Source organism: Trachurus trachurus (assembly GCF_905171665.1).
Source record: "Trachurus trachurus genome assembly, chromosome: 13".
NCBI lineage: Eukaryota > Metazoa > Chordata > Actinopteri > Carangiformes > Carangidae > Trachurus > Trachurus trachurus.
The window spans coordinates 9,152,150-9,170,575 of record NC_139892.1 but is presented as its reverse complement, the minus strand read 5'-3'; the positions used below and the strand labels follow the sequence as shown (position 1 = coordinate 9,170,575).

General features: G+C 40.1%; 3 protein-coding genes across 3 annotated transcripts in view; 1 reads left to right on the top strand and 2 right to left on the bottom strand.

Moving 5' to 3' along the window:
• blmh (bleomycin hydrolase) overlaps positions 1-260 on the bottom strand; it is a 43,701-nt gene extending 43,441 nt beyond the window's left edge. The window contains exon 1 of the mRNA XM_083985851.1: positions 117-260. Within this exon, the coding sequence (XP_083841977.1) occupies positions 117-126 (10 nt within the window). The 5' untranslated portion in view covers positions 127-260. The remainder of the gene's footprint in view (positions 1-116) is intronic.
• Positions 261-2,332: 2,072 nt separating this feature from the next.
• Positions 2,333-6,827, top strand: LOC310995372 (uncharacterized protein). The gene is made up of 5 exons (XM_083984419.1): positions 2,333-2,687; positions 3,948-4,289; positions 5,109-5,348; positions 6,261-6,289; positions 6,387-6,827. The coding sequence occupies exons 1-5, from the start codon at positions 2,636-2,638 to the stop codon at positions 6,498-6,500; spliced, it is 777 nt and encodes a 258-aa protein (XP_083840545.1). The 5' UTR covers positions 2,333-2,635; the 3' UTR covers positions 6,501-6,827.
• Positions 6,828-8,510: 1,683 nt separating this feature from the next.
• rap1gap2a (RAP1 GTPase activating protein 2a) overlaps positions 8,511-18,426 on the bottom strand; it is a 102,516-nt gene continuing 92,600 nt past the window's right edge. The window contains exons 17-23 of the mRNA XM_083985846.1: positions 16,851-17,000; positions 15,144-15,256; positions 14,902-15,000; positions 12,977-13,106; positions 10,411-10,513; positions 10,222-10,295; positions 8,511-9,975 (exon numbers count right to left, since the gene is read on the bottom strand). Of these exons, the coding sequence (XP_083841972.1) occupies positions 9,967-9,975; positions 10,222-10,295; positions 10,411-10,513; positions 12,977-13,106; positions 14,902-15,000; positions 15,144-15,256; positions 16,851-17,000 (678 nt within the window). The 3' untranslated portion in view covers positions 8,511-9,966. The remainder of the gene's footprint in view (positions 9,976-10,221; positions 10,296-10,410; positions 10,514-12,976; positions 13,107-14,901; positions 15,001-15,143; positions 15,257-16,850; positions 17,001-18,426) is intronic.

The following is an 18,426-nucleotide window of genomic DNA, read 5'->3' as shown; positions in this document are numbered from 1 at the left end:
TTAGCATGTTAGCTCCCTCAGCTGTCATCTTCTATGCTGTCAAATGCGACAACACACGGCTGCTGCCGGCACCAAACCCGCCGCTACCGACCCAGAGGAAGTGACAGTCCACCTACCTGTGTCCATATTTCCCGAGGAGTTTGAGGAGCGTTGTCTGTTTTGCTGAAAAGTCACCGGCTCTTTGTTTATCTCATTCACCGACAGTCAGTCAGTGTGTGTGTAAAAAAGCACAGGCAGGCAGGGTGCGTTCGTTTATGGACCGCGCGGTCGGTGTTTGACGTGGCGGCAGGGCGGAGTTTGTTATCTATTTATATTCCCACCCAACCCCTCCAACCCCCTCAAAACCCAACCAACCTCTAGTGGTCCCTTTTACAGACTGTAGTGTTGTTGTAGTAAAGACCACCTAACCTGAGACCATGACCAATCTGGATGACCATTTGCAAAAGACCATTATGGGCCATTATTATAATGGGCTGATGTGGCTTGATATCACCATTTCATTTTGGTTTATTCCATTCATGGTAGGCTATACATTCTTCACAAGGTTACACAAAATTACATAATGTAATCTTCAAAGTTTTTCAGGCCAAGGACCCCCAAACTAATAGAGAGATGAAGCAGGGACCCTCTACTTAAATAAATCATGCATACAAGCTATTTAAATTGACGTATTATATATATTTTATATTTAGTATTATCAACCAAAAATTTCTTGACCGCCCTGCAGTACCTCTGCGGACCCCCTGTTGAAGACCTCTGACATAACTAGGCTATAGTTACATAGTGGGTATACTGAAATATTAATGCATTTCCAGAGGGAATACTGCATACTTGAGTATCACATAGACTTCACATAGACTACACCACTGGAGCTGAATCATAACAAAACAAGGATACTGCCGGAGCATCGTTGTTCTAATGTTTTAATATGATTCTCATGAATGAGAGAATAAGTAGGGGGCAAAAACAATATCCTAGTCTACTAAAGAGAGTCATATTGAAGCACTGTGCAGGAGGTAATAACCCAACCTACTCTGAAACAGATACAGCCTCATATGAACAATTAATATATAAAATAAATGGTAAGATAGACATTTAAACAGAAATCTCGGAATACAAATCTGGGACTGATAATCCATGACTGAAAACTAAAACTTTGTAATTTAGTAAAGTTACCTGTAGTGGACTGGTGGACAGACAGGGTCAGGGTTTGGGGGTGTAGGGCGGCGGCCCTTTTGTTTCTTCACTGGTTCGGTTGTAAAGACCTATAGCTACACTCAATAATATGCACATCAACTGTATGGTAACTGTATGTTTGTAATTGGAGCTCACTATATATGAAAAGTCACAAACAGTTTTATTCTGGTTGCAATTCAGGGATGTGTTGGTTATATTGTGTATGAATGAATAATGTGTATCTGTCAATTTAAGATCCAGTTTTAATATGATAGGCACACTGACTCTCACAAAACATCCAGAAAAGTTGATATTGTCTTTGTTGCAGCACTTTTGAAATATTAGGACCTATATGAAGTCTATATTTAAAGGATGGTCCCCTGCTGCTGGAAACATCATCACTACTATTCCTGAATCCCCTCTTATTCCCACAAATCACGTGATACGGACGGCATTGAGCAACAATTAAACGAGCGCGCCCGTTTACAAAATAAAATCCACGCTTCACTGTCTGTAAGTAATTTCATCTTCCTGTGTGACATGGAGAGAAACGATATCATCAGTTGACATCAAACTATTGTTTTTTATTTGGTTAAATCGGGTTGACTCTATTATTTCCTCAATATTTACTGTCTTTAAAAGTGAGCAGCTTTTATTTTGAAGGTGAACTTTTTGGCGAAAAGCAGGTTGCTGTTGGGAACGTGGGAAACATTTGCCAATATTGCAACATTAATAAACTTGTTGTAAGTAAACCGTTCAACCACTGCTCAATTAAGGTAATGTATTATTACAGTATTATTATATAATAATTATTATTATTATCATTATTATTAGCCTATTAAATGTTGTATTGTGAAATCCACATAGCCTTCATCAGGCTATATGAATATGAATCACACAATATGCTTGTTATCATACAGTAGCCTAGCTAATATTCACACATCATGAATCTAAATCATCCTAAACTTTTTCATGTGAAAAACAGCGGAACTATTGTTGCTGTTTTATGTTTCATTCAGTTTTGCTTTTGCTGTTCATTGAAATTGGTCCTTTTCCTGTTAGAGAGTGTCTATGCCCATCATGAAGTCATTGGGTTTCCTGTAATTTCGCAAGTGTAGCAGCCAGTGTGTGTCTGTGTGTAGTGTGTGTGAAAGGGGTGGTGATTAGTGGTTAACTTCCTTCCTTTAACTCCATCTGGACAGGCACAGTCGCAGGAAAAAGGAAAAAAAGACCTCCGGGTTATTGGGAAATGAGGGAAAAGAAAGTGAGAGAGAAATAACAAACCGATTGACTCCCAACGACTGGCTGCTACATCGGTGGAGTTTCCCAAACGGGTCTTACTGGCTCTAGTTTCAAGTCGCGGCATGTAAGCTATAGACTTTAAACCAAAACCGTGGAAGAGGTTAGTACAACCAAAACGATCTGTGATGAACCAGCGTCAACACAGTCGCGGTTAGACATGCATGACTATCTGCTCGGCGCTGTCAGCTGCCTCTGCATTCTTTCTGCTGGTAAGAGTCAAGCTTAAATTCATACAAATGGAAATGCATATTGAGAGGAAATCTCTTTTATATATAGCCTGCTGTGTTGCGTTTGAGGAACTTGCTTGTGTTGTTTTGTGTCTTTAATTTCACTTTTGTTCAAGTGTATGCATTGAAGGTATAACTAAGTGTGTAAGGTCATTTAAATGCCTTTATGTAACTTTTTTTTGTCTCACTCTACATGTAGTTTTTGTATATACACAGGCTCACTCAGTGCTGCTCAATCTCGTTTTAATCAAATTATTAGTTTCCCTGAAAACAAAAAGCAACACATTTTTTTTAAAGCATTCTTTTGAACAAACTGTTAATTGAACCATGTGATGTTATTTTGTTTCACTTTTCAGTAGGGGTGTGTGTGGTTTCTTATATTATGCTACTGCATGACCTCAGAGTGTAGTTGTCACAGTTGTTAATATTTCTTATAGAAACCAAAAGTTACCGACAATTCTGGAAATAACACTTAGACAGCTTTCCAAAAAAAGGGTCTTGTACATGAACAAATATTCTCATGCAAACCACACCACTTAAACAGAGAGAGGACCACCTTATCTGCTTTTAGGGTAGGCTGCTATATTAATGGGTGTTAAAAGCATATAAAACCGTATCTATATTTATAGAATATGACTAACTATACTATTTTAAAACAAATCTTGCAAAGTGATTTGCAAAAGCACAGAGTAACATAACAATAATAGAGGCAGAGTGAACCAGTAGACAACATGACAACAAAAAGAGTCTGCCGAGAAACAGCTGCAGCAAGCCTGTACAAGATGTCACAGTGATCTTAAACTGATTAAACATAGATTCCTCAACAAGGGGCTTCCATAGTGCAATGAGGGGCAGGAATTGTTTGCAAAGGAAAAGCCAATCTTTCTTGACACAAGATTTTTGACATACCGGTACTGTATAGGCTACTGTGACGCTTACAATATTAGTGGGCTATATATATTTAATGATGAGGTTACATGAATTGATAAACTTGCAAGACTCAAAACTATATGCTTATACTAGCCTACTTTACAAAACCTGTAGCCCATATGATCAGCCAGAAACAGACAGTACAATGACATAACGCAACATCAGAGCATTTATTTCAGTTGGTAAAATGACAGAGAATAAGGGCATGCTTATCTCAATCAGTTAAATTTCAGACTCTCGCATTGTTTCCTTGAGGTAAATTGACTCAACTTGTAACTTCCTAAATTAAAGTAAGACTTCCTCTTTTTTCAGGTCTCCATGCTGAAGAATGCAGCCAGGGTGTTCTGGCAAAACGAAACACGTTACATGTGTTAGAGGGGGACAGTCAGACCCTGTCCTGTGTGATCCTGCACTGCGGACAAAACTGGACCGGGAACTGGATGTGGAAAAATTCAACAGATGAAACGTTTAGCGTTGTTGAAGTGTCTGACAGGCGCCATTTGATGGAGGAGGAAGTGTCAGCCACTGAAACCCGCCTGGATTTGAAACTCGTGAGAGTCAGCCCTTTAGATGAAGGTTCCTATAAGTGCAGGCTTGTTTGGGGTCAAGGCAACGTTGATATGGGACATCTGACGGATGTGAATGTCACTGCAGGTGTGTAGAATCATATATGTTGACAAAATGGGTAGGCTATATGAGTCAAGGCCGTAACCATGGAGTCAACATTGGGGGGGATCAAATCTCTCTCTTTCTATATATAGCCTACTACAGTATACTATATATACCGTACTATAAGCCGCTACTTTTTTCCCCGCCCCGGTGTCCCAGCTCTCGTCTCTGCACACCCCAACACAAACACGCTCAGTAACCCGTAATCTTTTATTTATGACGGTTAAAGGGATAGTTCACCCAAAATTCAAATTTCACTCATTATCTACTCACCCTCATGTGGACTAAGGGGTGGGAGAAGTTTCAGAGTCCTCCGTTCCTTCTCGGAGTTACGGGGGGGTCCGCGCAGCAGTATTTGTCCATATAATGGTTGTGAATGGAGCTCACTTTTCTTTGTCCAAAAAGACACACCAAAAAACACCCAAATACCTCCATGCTGCTCGTCTGTAATGTCCCTCTTGTATTGAAGCCCCAACATGAGAAATTGTTCCACTGGTCAGTGCACACACAGGAAGAGAGGAAGAGATGTATTTTCTTTTAAAATTTAGCTGGTGCGGCCTATAGCTACTCAGGTGTGCTCAATAGTTCAGAAAGTAAGGTAAATTCACTAACACATGGGATACTTTTTTATTTTTTATTTTTTAATCAGCTAGCATATATTGGGGGGGACATTTTGAGCATATCTGAATATTGGGGGGGATGTGTCCCCTCCAATGTATATGGTATTTACGGCCTTGATTTGAGTGCATTCAGTGAGCGTGTCTCCATCTGTATGTGATCTCTCCCTCTTCTCTCATCATTCAGCTACACCGAGGAACTGGTGGCACAGGGTGTTGGTCTGTGCTGGTGCTTTGGTTTGTGTTCCCCTCCTGCTGGGTTTAGCTTGCTGCCTGAGCTCAAGGGAACGCCAGCCTCGGCCTCAGCCACGTCCGAGGACAAAATTCACACATGATGTGGCTGCATACAGAGACCAGCCACACCCGACTCCGCAGCCTCCACCCCGACGCAAAGTGCCAAAGAAGTCTAGCAACTCCTCTCTAAAAGGTTTCTCTTATTCCTGTGACACCAGTGGTAAAGTCTAATTTTTTGTAGTGGGTAAACTGCTTTTTCGGTGGGTAAACTGTACATACTTGTATCACATAGACCGGTGGTTCTCAAACTTTTTCATATCAACGACCCCAAAATTGACACAAATTAGACCACAGACCCCCATTGGACAAAATTTTGAAGCAAACACCAGAAATACACAAACAATCAATCCACGTTTAAATTAGGTGTTCATTTTTGAAAGATTATAGCCTAGAGAAATTTCTGGAAAAAAAGTGGTACAATTTCTCCAAAAAAGTTGATACATTTCTAGAAAAAAGTGGTAAAAATTCTCACAAAAAACAAAACAAAACAAAAAACTTAAAAAATCTTTTGAAAAAAGTGGTAAGTTTTGAAAAATTTTGAAGAAACTGGTAAAATTTCTCAAAGAAATTCTAGGAAAAGTGGTAAAATAAAAAAAAATAAAAAAAAGTCAAACAATATTTTTTTTTTTTTAAGTGGTAGCCTAAATGTAAAAAATAGTACTACAGTATATAGTAAATAGTAAAAAGTTTTTTTAAATGAGAAGAAACTGGTAAAATTACCTAGAATTCTAGAAAAAGTGGTAACATTTTTCAAAATATTATAGAAAAATGTGGTAAAATTTAAAAAAAAAAAGAAAAGAAAATTAAAACAATAATTTTAAAAAAGTGGTAAAATTTCAAGAAAAAGTTGGGGGCTCCCTTGAACCCTGTTAGATAGATTTGTTGTACTGGGTATACTGAAATATTTATGCATACTGAGTATACCTGAGTATCACAGAGACTACACCACTGTGTGACACTTATACACACAACACTGATTAAAAATTACCAAAACTGTTTTCTTCCCAATCTAATCTTCTTGCCTTTTTTTTCTTCTATTTTATAGCTTGCCCTAAGCCCCAGCAGAAGACTGAGGTGGGTCTAGTCTATCATCTAGTCTATTAGTGCTTGAATAATATATCTTTCAGTTGGTGTGAATGACCCTTTATTTATTGAATTGATCCTTTTACAGGTGGTGTACGCAGACATTTCTAAGGAAGCTCTGAGACAAGCGGCGGCGGCGGCACCCAGGGAACCTGCTGAGTCCACCGTGTACTCGTCCGTCATGATCAAAGTTCCTCAGTGACTGTGATCAAATCAAATCAGAGCGGAAGTGAAAAATATTTCCGGCTGGGAATAAATCAAAGCACATTAAATTGTGGGACACTGCTGGAAACGAATGACGTGGACTTACAGTACTGAGCCTCACCTGGACGATGTGAAAAATCTTCAAAGCGGACGACAAAATAAGAGACAGAACACTGCAGCTGTATATATATATATATTATTTTTTTTATGGTTTTTCTATTTTTGTATATAGACTCTCCTGCCAGAAAATCTTTCATATGCAGGTAACATATCAGACAGTAGGTGGAGCAGGTTGAGCAGAAAAGACTTTGTGTTGTGCAACAGTTTAATCTGTATAAATGTTTTTATTGTGACCACAGACGACATAAAATGCAAATCCTAGTCAGTGTAGTGTGAGTTTGTAAAAGAAGGGGAAAACACAGAAATGACACAAAATACAACATTTTATTTTAGAATAAATTCTCAATGGCACGTTACATAACCAAATATACATATACATGTTTAGACATCTTTTTAAATTAATATATTTCCTTTAATCATTTTTACCTTAGTAATTAGCGTACTCTGCACTTACAATTTTTTACATGACATCAATGCAAAAGAAGTTATCCTTTTTTAATAAATTAAGCATATTAACAGAGAAAAGGCTGCAGGGCGTTTAGGCGAGACCCGCTACAAACTAAGTGACATCTGAACTTCCCACTTCTCTCCGGAGGATTTTCTGTTCCTGCACTTCCTTTAACTCGAGGTAATCACCGGTATCATCACAGGTCTGCTTCTAGTTTGCTTTCTAGTTTCGACAGAACGGTAGTTTTCAGGGAACTTCCTGGAGAACAGCTTCCTGGAAAGTTAAAAGCGTGTCACCTGAATTACAAAGGTTTTTTTGTAAAGTGGGCAGCCTGAGCCTTTCAACCTTGTGTGTTTTTGATGTGACAAAACTTCACAAACTATTAAGCCATCATCATCATCATCATCATCATCATCTCAGCAACAGGAATGGTTCTCTACACAGTAAGAGGACATAAACATTCATCCCAAGACCTGCCAGTTTGGTCACATGGTAAACACATCTGTCTTTAAAGCGATAGTTCAACATTTTGGCAAATTGGCCCATTGCCATAATCCCTATAGTCATAGCAGTAGGTTCGTTACCTTTAATTATGGGTGCAAGCTATTTTTAGAATGGCAGAGCAGAGCCGCGAGCTGCTCAGAGCTATGCTACGGAGGCTAATGGGATTTCTTGGTTTCCCTCATCAAACTCATCAAATACACAATCCAACAACTCCAAAACGCTCTGGTGGACAAGTTGTGACCTGCACATTCACCACGCTATGAGATAATAACAGAACGTTACCAGACAGAGTTGTTTTAGATGTGAATTCATGCAAAACCGCTGATGCGCGTTGCCTTCAGGGGCAGTTCTTCAGCAAGCAGACTCTGTATTTACCTCTAAAACAACTCTATCTGGTAACGTTGTGTTATTATCTCATAGCGTGGAGAATGTGCAGGTCACAACTTGTCCACCAGAGCGTTTTGGAGTTGTTGGATTATGTATTTGATGAGTCTGATGAGGGAAACCAAGAAATGCCATTAGCCTCCGTAGCGTAGCTCTGAGCAGCTCGCGGCTCTGCTCCACCGTTCTAAAAATAGCTTGCACCCATAATTAAAGGTAACGAACCTACTGCTACGACTATAGGGATTATGGCAATGGGCCAATTTGCCAAAATGTTGAACTATCCCTTTAAGCTTTTTCATGATTAACACACTCCCACTTTGGCCTGCTAACTCCAGGCTAATGTTACGGTATAGTTGAGGACTACTGTAGAGTCGACCTATTGTCCTGTTGTGCTTGTAAGCAACTGGCTTTACAATTTACTTCTAAGAGACTTTGTAAGAACAACTAACAGAGCATGAAATCAAAAGTACAAAAAAGAAGAAAAAAAAAAAGCTCCAAGTTCACATTCAAAGTGTTTTTGCCAAAGGTGGTTCAAAGGTTCATTTTAACCTATTTTTCAAGTCTTCTCCATCAGCTCACATGCTGGGAAACTTAGAAACCTCTGAGAACCTTCCCCGTTCGTACTGTAAGTTCCTCCAAACATAAACACAGATACACCGAGCTATAGCAAGCTTCAATGGGAGGTATCAGAAGGTGAAATGTTTTTTTCAGTTAAGTGCAACGTCTATTTTCAGCAAATGTGGGTGTTGATCGGCTACCCACAACTGTGCTGTAACCAGATCCAGAAGATTCTCGTCCTCTCACACAGTGAGGGACAGAGACAGACAGACAGAGAGAGAGAGAAAGAGAGAGTAGCTATCTGTGGTGAAAAGGGCTTTTGATAGATTGTAAGGCGCAGCTTTGGCTAAAATAAGCTTATGGCAAAATGTGTTGGCAGTGTCTCCTACTGTGAGCCCATGTGAGCTCATTTCCACTAGCCAAGCACTTAAGAGTTCGGGGACTCGACGTACAGTAACCCTTATAGAATACGCAGAAATGCTGTCATAGGTATCGACTGAATGTCAGCAGTGTTGTGTTTACAGTGCAGTAGACACAATGCAGCAGCTAGCAAGGTTACAAAAGCTTCTCTTTTTAAACTAGATATTCCCTTTTCTTTTCTTTTCTTTTTTTAAAAAAAGAAGCATTTTCTTTTTTTATATATACTATATATGCAAAGAACAAGAAGAAAAACTTCAGATCCTAAAGTGGGAAACTGAGACTCCCAGTGTCACCACCACCACCATCACTCAGCACCTCCAGGGCGTTGCTACGGTAAGTACTGTTGTGCACATAGTTGCTGTGCATGTGTGTTATGTTGTGTTGTGTCTGCGTACTAGTTTTTTTTTTTTTTTTTGTGTGTGTGCGTGTTTCTTTTTTAGGCAAAAGAGGAACTGTTGCCAGACGTACCATTCAAGGGCAAAGGCAAAAGGAACATTTCACTGTGACAACTCATAAAGACCCTCACTCACTCAACTCAGCACTTGACTAGATAAAGAGTAACAGTTCGGCCATAGTCTCATGTTACCACTCCTCCTCCTCTTCCTCCTCCTCCTCTGACAACCCACAGATTCTCTCTGTTACGCACGATGCTCGAGAAGCAGCCCTGCGCTCACAGTATGACAGCCATGCTGGGACTTTTCATATGATGTTTGTGAACTATTTTAACAACTGAGACGCAGCAACTCGCAACATTGATTAATAATTCCCATAGCTAAAGGTTGATTAAAAAGAAATTTAGCATGTTTCTCCTCCCTATACACTCACAGTATTGTCAGTTAGTTAGTCTACGGTGCGTTGTTGCAGTCGGTCAGATTATCCTTGGCTTTAGGGAAAGTGGTTCTAAGGTGATTATGTGGTTGTTGTTGCAGTGATATGTGGTGTTTTCTTTTGTTTTCTTTTCTTTTCGCAGCTCCATCAGTCCATGCTGTCCCTTCATTGTGCAACTCTTTATGTAGACCAGTCCACACAGCTACTCAGACTGAAAGAGAGAAGAGTGGAGACAGAGAGCGTTCACTGACAGCGTTAATCTATCATTCTCAGTGCATTAACAAACACAAGCTCCGGGTGAAAAGGAAAACACACGGATAAATGTTTTTAATCTTGCTCCTGAAGTTTCTCGAGTTGTTTTTTTTTTTTGTTTTTTTTTTGCAAAAGTTGTTTCTATTCCAGCAGCACTGACAGGAAACGCACTCTACTTGAGGATGCTATTTATCACAAGACTTACGGTTGTGGACGAGTGGCTCATTTTGTCAAAGCGGAACTTCAAGTTTGACCTCGGTGACGTCTTGTTTTTTCCGTCTACAACGGCCAGAAAAAGGAAATGCTCATCAGAGGAATGAAATACTCATCACAGATAGATAAAAAAAAGAGAGATCTGAATAATCTCAGTATATAATCTCAATTGTAGGTTTACCTGTCGGACTGCGGCACATGATGACAGGGGTACCGGATCCCTGGCTGTCCACGCTGAGGGAGGGGCTGAAGGCAGACGAGGAAGCTATCGAGGGGTGACTAAGCTGAGGGAGAGACAGAGAGCAGAGAGCAGAGAGACGCGTAAAACAGAGAGGAAAAGGCGGAGGAGGAAAAGAACTGATTTTGCTGAAGTCGACATTAACCTTCCCGTCAGAAAAGTCTGAGCTGTGGGAGGTGGAAATGATGCTTTATACAGGGAAGAGCCATCATCATCATGACATAGCATCTGTTTAAATAATCTAAGTTTTTAAGCTTTTATTTATAAGCTTTTTTTTAAATATAAAATTACCATTAGAAACTTTAAAGCTATAATTAGACATTTGAAAAATAGCACAATTTAAATTTCATTAATAAGCCTCTCTCCCTGCTTCTTACATGTGGAAAGAGCCAGGCTAACTGTTTCACCCTGTTTTCAGTATTAGCTCCATGGAGATGCATCAATCTTCTCATATAACTCTAGAGAGCAACTATCAGATTTACCATAGCCCAGAAACATTCATTTTAAACCGTTTAAAATTTAACTTGGGCTGTAGTTTGCATAAAACTGCACAAGTCACTTTTGGAGCATGATGTATCTCTTTTTATCTCATTGCTTTTATTTACTTATATATTTATTTTTAACCTATATCTGTAGGAAATTTGCTCTTTTTTATTATTTTAATTATTTGTTTTTAGTTTCATGCTTTTATCTTTATTTCATGAATTGTACTGTAGCACTTTCTGTCGAGTCTAATTTGTTTCTTGTTTTATGTGTATGTGTTCTTTTTAATGTCTTTCAGGTTACTTTATTGATACCCAAGGGTAAACTAGTTTTGCGGTCGAGAGTTGAAACAAGCAACAGAAATCGGAAAAACTGGTTTTTCTTCAAAAACTTTCCCCCGCTGTGTAGACTTCGGTCAGAAGGATGACGACATTTCTTGGAACAATGTGTGGGAGAACATCTTTCTCGCCTCCAAAAATCCAAATCACCAACTCATTCACTTTAAAGTGTGTCACAGACTCTACTATACACCTGTCACTAGCAGGGCCGTAGCCAGGGTTTTGAAATTGGTGAGGTCCGGAGGGGGTGGTGGGGGGTATGTGAACATGTAGTTAGCAAGTACCTGTACATCATTACCTCAAAATGACCCACAATTATATGAAATAGACTGGGGGGCTTACAGGATAGTTGAGAGAGGCAGGAAATGGGAGGGAGAGAGGGGGGGAATGACATGCAGGATAGGGCTGCTCAGCGTGGGATTTGAACCGGGGTCGCCTGCAGTGAGGACTGTTAGCCTGAACACATGATGGGGCAGGTGCTCTACCAACTGAGCTTAACACCGCCCCAACTTTATTATTATTATTATAGACCCATTTGATATGAAAGGAGGCTGATTGAGCTTTATACCGCTGACTAGCAGGAAATGTCCTGTGGTTTTCAGCCTTTTATTAACCTACCGTTTACAGCTGAGAACATCAGGTAGGAAATTTTTATCGAGGTCCGGACCTCGGTGACCTCATAGCCGGCTACGGCCATGGTCACTAGGTTTCGCATGAAACTGATACCAAGTCCAAGCTGTACCATGTGCCAACTTAACGCAATAGGATGTTATAAACTTAAAGAATGTCCCTCTGTTCAGGCCTTTTGGGGCCGGGTGTCCAAAGTCTTGTCTGAATTACTAGGTACTGCTATAACATGCAATCCGATTTTACTTCTCCTTAATGAAGATTCTCAAATACGTATAAGTGAAAATAGCGCAAACTATTGCTGAGCGGCTTCACAGCTGCCAAAAAACTCCTTGTGCAAAGATGGCTACCACCTCATGATCTTAGTACTAGGAAATGGTTGATTTATTTTCATGATATAGTGTTATTACTTGAGTTGTCTACTGCACGGATTAATAATGCTAAGGCCTCCACTTTGGAGACGTGGTTAGGTGCAGCTGCGCGGATAAAGGATAAACTTCTTGGGTTGTGAACAAAGGGACACCACTCACTACAATGTACTGTTGACACTTGATAATGTTTGACTGGTCCAGGGGAGACCGGGGAGGGAGGGAGGTGGGTGAGGGGTATTATGTTTAAAAAAAAATGTACGAATGTTGCTGTATTCGCTGTGCTTCAATAAAAAGTTCTTCACAAAAAAAAAAAAAACTTTCCCCCGCTGTATTTTGCTGCTGAATCAAGCATCAAATCCGTACTTTCACTTCCCACTGTGCATCCATGCGCACCGATTCAAAGTGCAACAGGGACGGTGGGAACGATCTAACAGGATTTCTCAAATGAAATGACAAGCGGTATCCTCTGATCCCCTGAAAGTGAGAGCGGCTGTAATCATTATAATCAATGTGCTGACATCCAACACTCTCACACACTCTTGGTAATTACAGACCATTTCATCCGTGACGGCTTTGACAACCAGCAACAACCTCACGCTCTCCACCTCTCGGCTTTTCCTTCCTCTTTGTAAAGAAGAGCTCACTACAGCGTAAACAACAGAGGAACTGGGCCAGAGTGTTTTTACTCACCGTCTCCAGTTCTTCCAGAGCTTCGGTTTCTCCCGTTGTGCTGCTGAAGCTGCTGGTGCTGGATGAGGAGCGGGATATGTTGGGCCGGCCGCCGCTGCTGCCGCCGCTCTCCTTCAGCTTGATAAACGGCCTGCGGAGGAAAACAGACGTTTAAAGAAACATAAAATCCACTAGTGGGGCAGATAAGCTCTTATATCCTTTCTCTTGTCTTCGGGTCACCGGTGACCCGTTTTCAGGTTTTAAATGCATAAAAGTACCACATAAATTTGTTTATAGCATCAAAGCTTTTTGACTTGACAGGAACCTCAATTTAAACAAAATAAAACCAAAAAATTTTTTCACAAAATTCTAAAATGCTCTGGTTAAAATTATGACATTTGTGGTGTTAGGGTCAATTTTGACCCGGTTATCACGATAAGAACAATAATTAGAGTTCAAACTGAAATCATAAGTGCAAAACCAACCTTTTCATGGATGAAGAAGCCTAACAATGTAACCAAGAGATGAGAAATAAATGGGATGATAAATAATTGTTTTAGTGTGTTTTACAGCTGATTTAAGACTCAGGTCAAAACTGACCCGAACACCATAGATGGCAGCAGAAAGCTGACAAGAGGAAGGTTCAATTGAAGCCAAGGGCAATACTGACAAAATAGGCCCTGAGACCCACACCAAAAAATATTTAAACCAACATTTTCATGGATAGGGAAGCCTAACAATGTAACCAAGAGAAGAAAAACAAATTGGATGGTAAAAAATTTTTTTAGTGTATTTTACAGCTGATTTAAAACACGGGTCAAAACTGACCCAAACACCATAGATGGCAGTAGAAAGCTGACACAAGACGAAGGATATGGAAGGTATTGTGCATTTTATGACTAAAGCATGAAACTTTCAGCCACAGGGTCTGTATATGTCCTACAAGAAAAAAGGTATATTATATTGAGTATTTTGTATGTGACACCACCTCTACCATGCTAAGGAATGGCTTCTCTGTAATACATTCTATTGGTGGTGGTGGCGGTTCAGATGAGCAGGAAAAGTGGGTGAGACTGTTTTTTTTTTTCCACCAACAAGTGTTTTGGGTGTAAAACTAATGTTTGCGATCAACTTTAACATATTTTGAGTAGTTTTTTTTATGGGGGTTCCCACTGGAGTTGAATTTCAACATTTTATTACATGATATTACACACCTTCATAAACACAATGGTGAAGAAATTTCTTGGTAATGATTTACTTCCCAGATTTTCATATGTTTCCAATGGAGAATAATGTGGAAAAATGCAATGCTGAGGTCAAAGACCGCTAAAGGTCACCAAAGGTCACAGCCACCAAAGTGGTTCCACATCTGAAATCAAACCTTGGGTATTGTATGTAGATGAAATGCTGAAAGTTTCATGCTTTAGTCATAAAATGCACAATTAGTTTGCTTATCTGCCCTAAGAAACATAAAGTCCTCTCTCTCTAAAACTCAAATATCTTACCAAGAATATTTGTCTTATTTCTAGTCAAAATATAATTTCTAGTCAAAACTAATCTCATTATACTTAAAATAAGACTCATCACATTTTTCAAAAGTAGCTTTTTAGACACGTTTTACTCCTTTCAAGCTTATTTTCACTTGAAATAAGTAGAATAATCTGATAGTGGAGCAGGTTTTTCTTTCTTATTACAAGCACAAAAAACCTGCTTGCACTGGCAGATTTTTCTACTTATTTCAAGTGAAAATTAGTTTGAAACAAGTGAAAATGATCTAAAAAGTAATTTTTTAGGTAATGAGTCTTATTTTAAGTGGAAAGAAATTAGTTTTGGCTAGAAATGAGACATTTTAACAAGAAACAAGACAAATATTCTTGGAAAGATTTGAGTTTTTGCAGTGTAAAGTATTGATATTATCTCCATGAGAAAAACACCTTTGGTCTCACCTCTCCTTGTTGGGGCAGATCTCAGGGGAGCTGGGGTTGGACGATGTCTCTGACCTCACCTCCTGGGACAATGGGCAGATCTCTGCAAGCTTTTGGTCACTGCAGATAAAAGAAACTCATCAGTGAGGACAAGGTCGTGACTTTCTGGGCTCCTGCACAAAAATACGTCAACACAACTTTGAAGTTGCTGGCCAAAAACCAGGAGAGACACCAAAGATGATTCAATAGTGAGAGTATATAACCTGCGGGTGTGTTTGTCCGAGGGGGAGTCTGTGCTGGAGTGGAGACGAGGGAAGAGGCCTGAACGCCGTTTTACCGGACTCTTCAGAGGAGACTTGGCCGACAACGCAGGAGGCTGAAAATCACACATGAAGGAAATTAAAAGTGAGAAACACCTAATAATTGACTCTCAAAGCAAATCTCACTGTGAATAAATCCCTTCCAAACACAACTTGGATGAAAGAGGAGGGAAATAAAATCCTTGTTGTGTGATCACTTAAACACAAGGAGGAGTCGGCACCAGCATGAATAAATTCTCCCTCTTGTCTAGACATTGGATGTAAATGAGAGTGAAAAAGAACAAAGCTCACGCACATCCAAAATGCAGTAGGTGCTGAGTCTGAGAAAAGTTATACAAGGCAGAAAAGAGAACTCGCAACACTGTCTGGTCCCGAAAAGAAAAGGTAAATGAGAGTGGACAAAAGTGAAAGTTGCAGTACGAGAGGATCTCGTCACACCCAGTTCCTTTTTCATTTCACATACTGAGCGTGTGAATATGATTTTAAGACACCTCTGAAAAGAAAAGGACTGAGCATTTTGTAGAAAAGCATACAGATTTTTGGAACAGAGAGACAGAGGAAAAGCACTGATCAGCAGGGGCGGGTCTTCCATGGTGACACGGGGGCGTGTCAATCTGATTGGCCACCCTGTGTGCAGTCAATCACTGTGAAAAGCTCTTAAACACTTTTATGTTTACTGTTGGCTCTTAATCAACTCTGTACAGCAAACATCCTATAGTCTTCTGTATAGTAAATATAGATAAATGGTGTAAGATTGTTGTTGTTCTCAATTTCACCATTTGAGTGATGCTTGTTCTGGTTATTCTGCATATATTGACTGTTACACAAAACACTGAGATTTATTGTAGAGAGCTGAGCTCTAACTACTGGTTCATTTTGAAAATGTGTTGCTTATTCTGCTGACTTCTTATTTACAAGACAGACAGAGTTGATTATTGATTGACTATAATTCTAATATTGACAAGTGGAAAATGAAAAGGTCACAGGCATCTTTCTTACTGTGCGTTCACACCAAAAGCTTCCAAAGCGTCAAAAACGCTCGAGGATGGGCTTCAGACAAGACAGCTCCCAAAACGGCAAATGACGTCAAAGTGCGATCGCGCTGGTTATTGGGGAGCCGAAATACAAAAAAAAGAAAAAAAAGGCAGCCGAAGGACATCTCTATTCTGACAGGTTGCCGCCGGTTGCCACCGAACCGCGTCATAGCTAATTACCCTAAAGTTAAACCTGGCTCAACTTCTCGTCTGGTGACGCTTTGGAAGCTTTGGATGCTTTGGAAGCGCGGTGACGCCAGTTGACGCTTTGGTCGCTCAGTGTCGCCGGGCTCTCATTGAAAATGAATTGACTTCCGGCGTTTTGACGCTTTGGAAGCTTTTGGTGTGAACGCACAGTTACAAAGGGAAAGATTCAACGTAGCCAATAAAAGCAAGATGAAGATGTGTGAAACTGTATAATATAAACATCCAAGAGAGTGGTCAGTGGCAGTCTTCATTTTTGTTACTTTTGGGCGCCCCCCCCCCCAGATTTATTGTTAAATACTCTGGATCCGCCCCTGCTGATCAGGATGTTCCAGCCAAGGTCCTGTCATCCATCTCTAAAACCCCTCTCTCCTTCCCCCCTCTTTCTCTCTATTTTTACTATTTTACTCACGGTGAAGGTGCTCTTTGTGCATTCACTGGTGCTCTGCGGCAGGCCCCCTCCGCTCAGGCTGGCCGGGACGCCGCCTCCGACCCCGGGGCTCCTGTGGCGGTGCGAGCCCACCATGGTCTCCATGGAGTGGCTCCTGACCCGCATGGCTCTCTAAAGGAGGGGTGAGGTGAAACAGAGAGAGAGAGAGAGAGGGGGAAAAGGTCAGAAGGGTAGAAAGGAGGAATTCATGTGAAAAGTGAAACTAAAAAGGAACTTATTTCAAATTCTTATAAGAAAGCAGTTGGATCATGGCTGCTGTTGCACACCTTCACCACCAGAGGGCGCAGTTCCCCAAGAAACAAGCCAAACACAGTCGGTTGGAAAGGATGGATGAACATTGTGTTTTACTCATCAGTGTATTTTAATGACTTTATGGTAACACTTTAGATTAGGGAACACATATTCAAAATTAACTAGGTTCTTATTAATATGCATATAAGTAGCTTACTAGCTCCTTATTTGTAATAATTATTAAGCAAGTATTAACACCTTATTCTACATACATGTAGCCTTATTCTACCTCTATTACAGCATGAATTAAGATTTTTCCTGATATTAACTCCTTATTCATTGTTAATTAATGCATTGTTGCTGAATAATGATGTGAATAACCAGTGAGTTATTGGGGCAGTAGCACAAGAACAGTAATTCTTCCTTTATCACTCTGAGATAGTATAGCATTAATGCATTAATTTAAAATGAATAAGCGATTATTAGGAGTTAATATTAGGAAAAATCTTAGGTGTTAATACATGCTTAATAATTATTACTAATAAGGAGCTAGTAAGCTACTTATATGCATATTAATAAGCACCTAGTTAATGGTGAATATGTGTTCCCTAATCTAAAGTGTTACCGACTTTACATTCATTTAGTTAATGGATGACGGTAACCAAAAACATTTCCATGAGCCTGTAATAAATTCCAGGCTGTAGGCTACAATTAAAATGAGAAACATTTATGTAACATTTTAATAAGTCCTTTTTTTGTACTGCAGATTATCAAGTATAAACACAAACAACATCATACAAAGTAAGTGTTTATTGGTAGTGAGACCATCCTCCACTGTATTTACAGTAATGCAGACAGGTAATACACAGCGACTGCAATGAGAGCAATAAGAACAGCGCCCCCTGGGACTGTCTGCAGGAAGTGCAAAGCAGCAGCTGTCCACAACGCCTGCAGAGAGTGAGAGAGTCACATCATTATCACATCAGTCACACACAGCGGCTCATACACGTGGAACAATACACACACACACACACACACACACACACACACACACACACACACACACTGCACTGGTCCTGTTAAAGGTATAGTTCACCCAAAATTAAAATTTCACTCATTATCTACTCACCCTCATGTCGACTAAGAGCTGGGAACATTTTCAGAGTCCTCCTTGCCTTCTCGGAGTTACGGGGGGGTCCGCACAGCAGTATTTGTCCATATAATGGTTGTGAATGGTGCTCACTTTTCTTCGTCCAAAAAGACACACCAAAAAAACATCCAAATAGCTCCATGCTGCTCGTCTGTA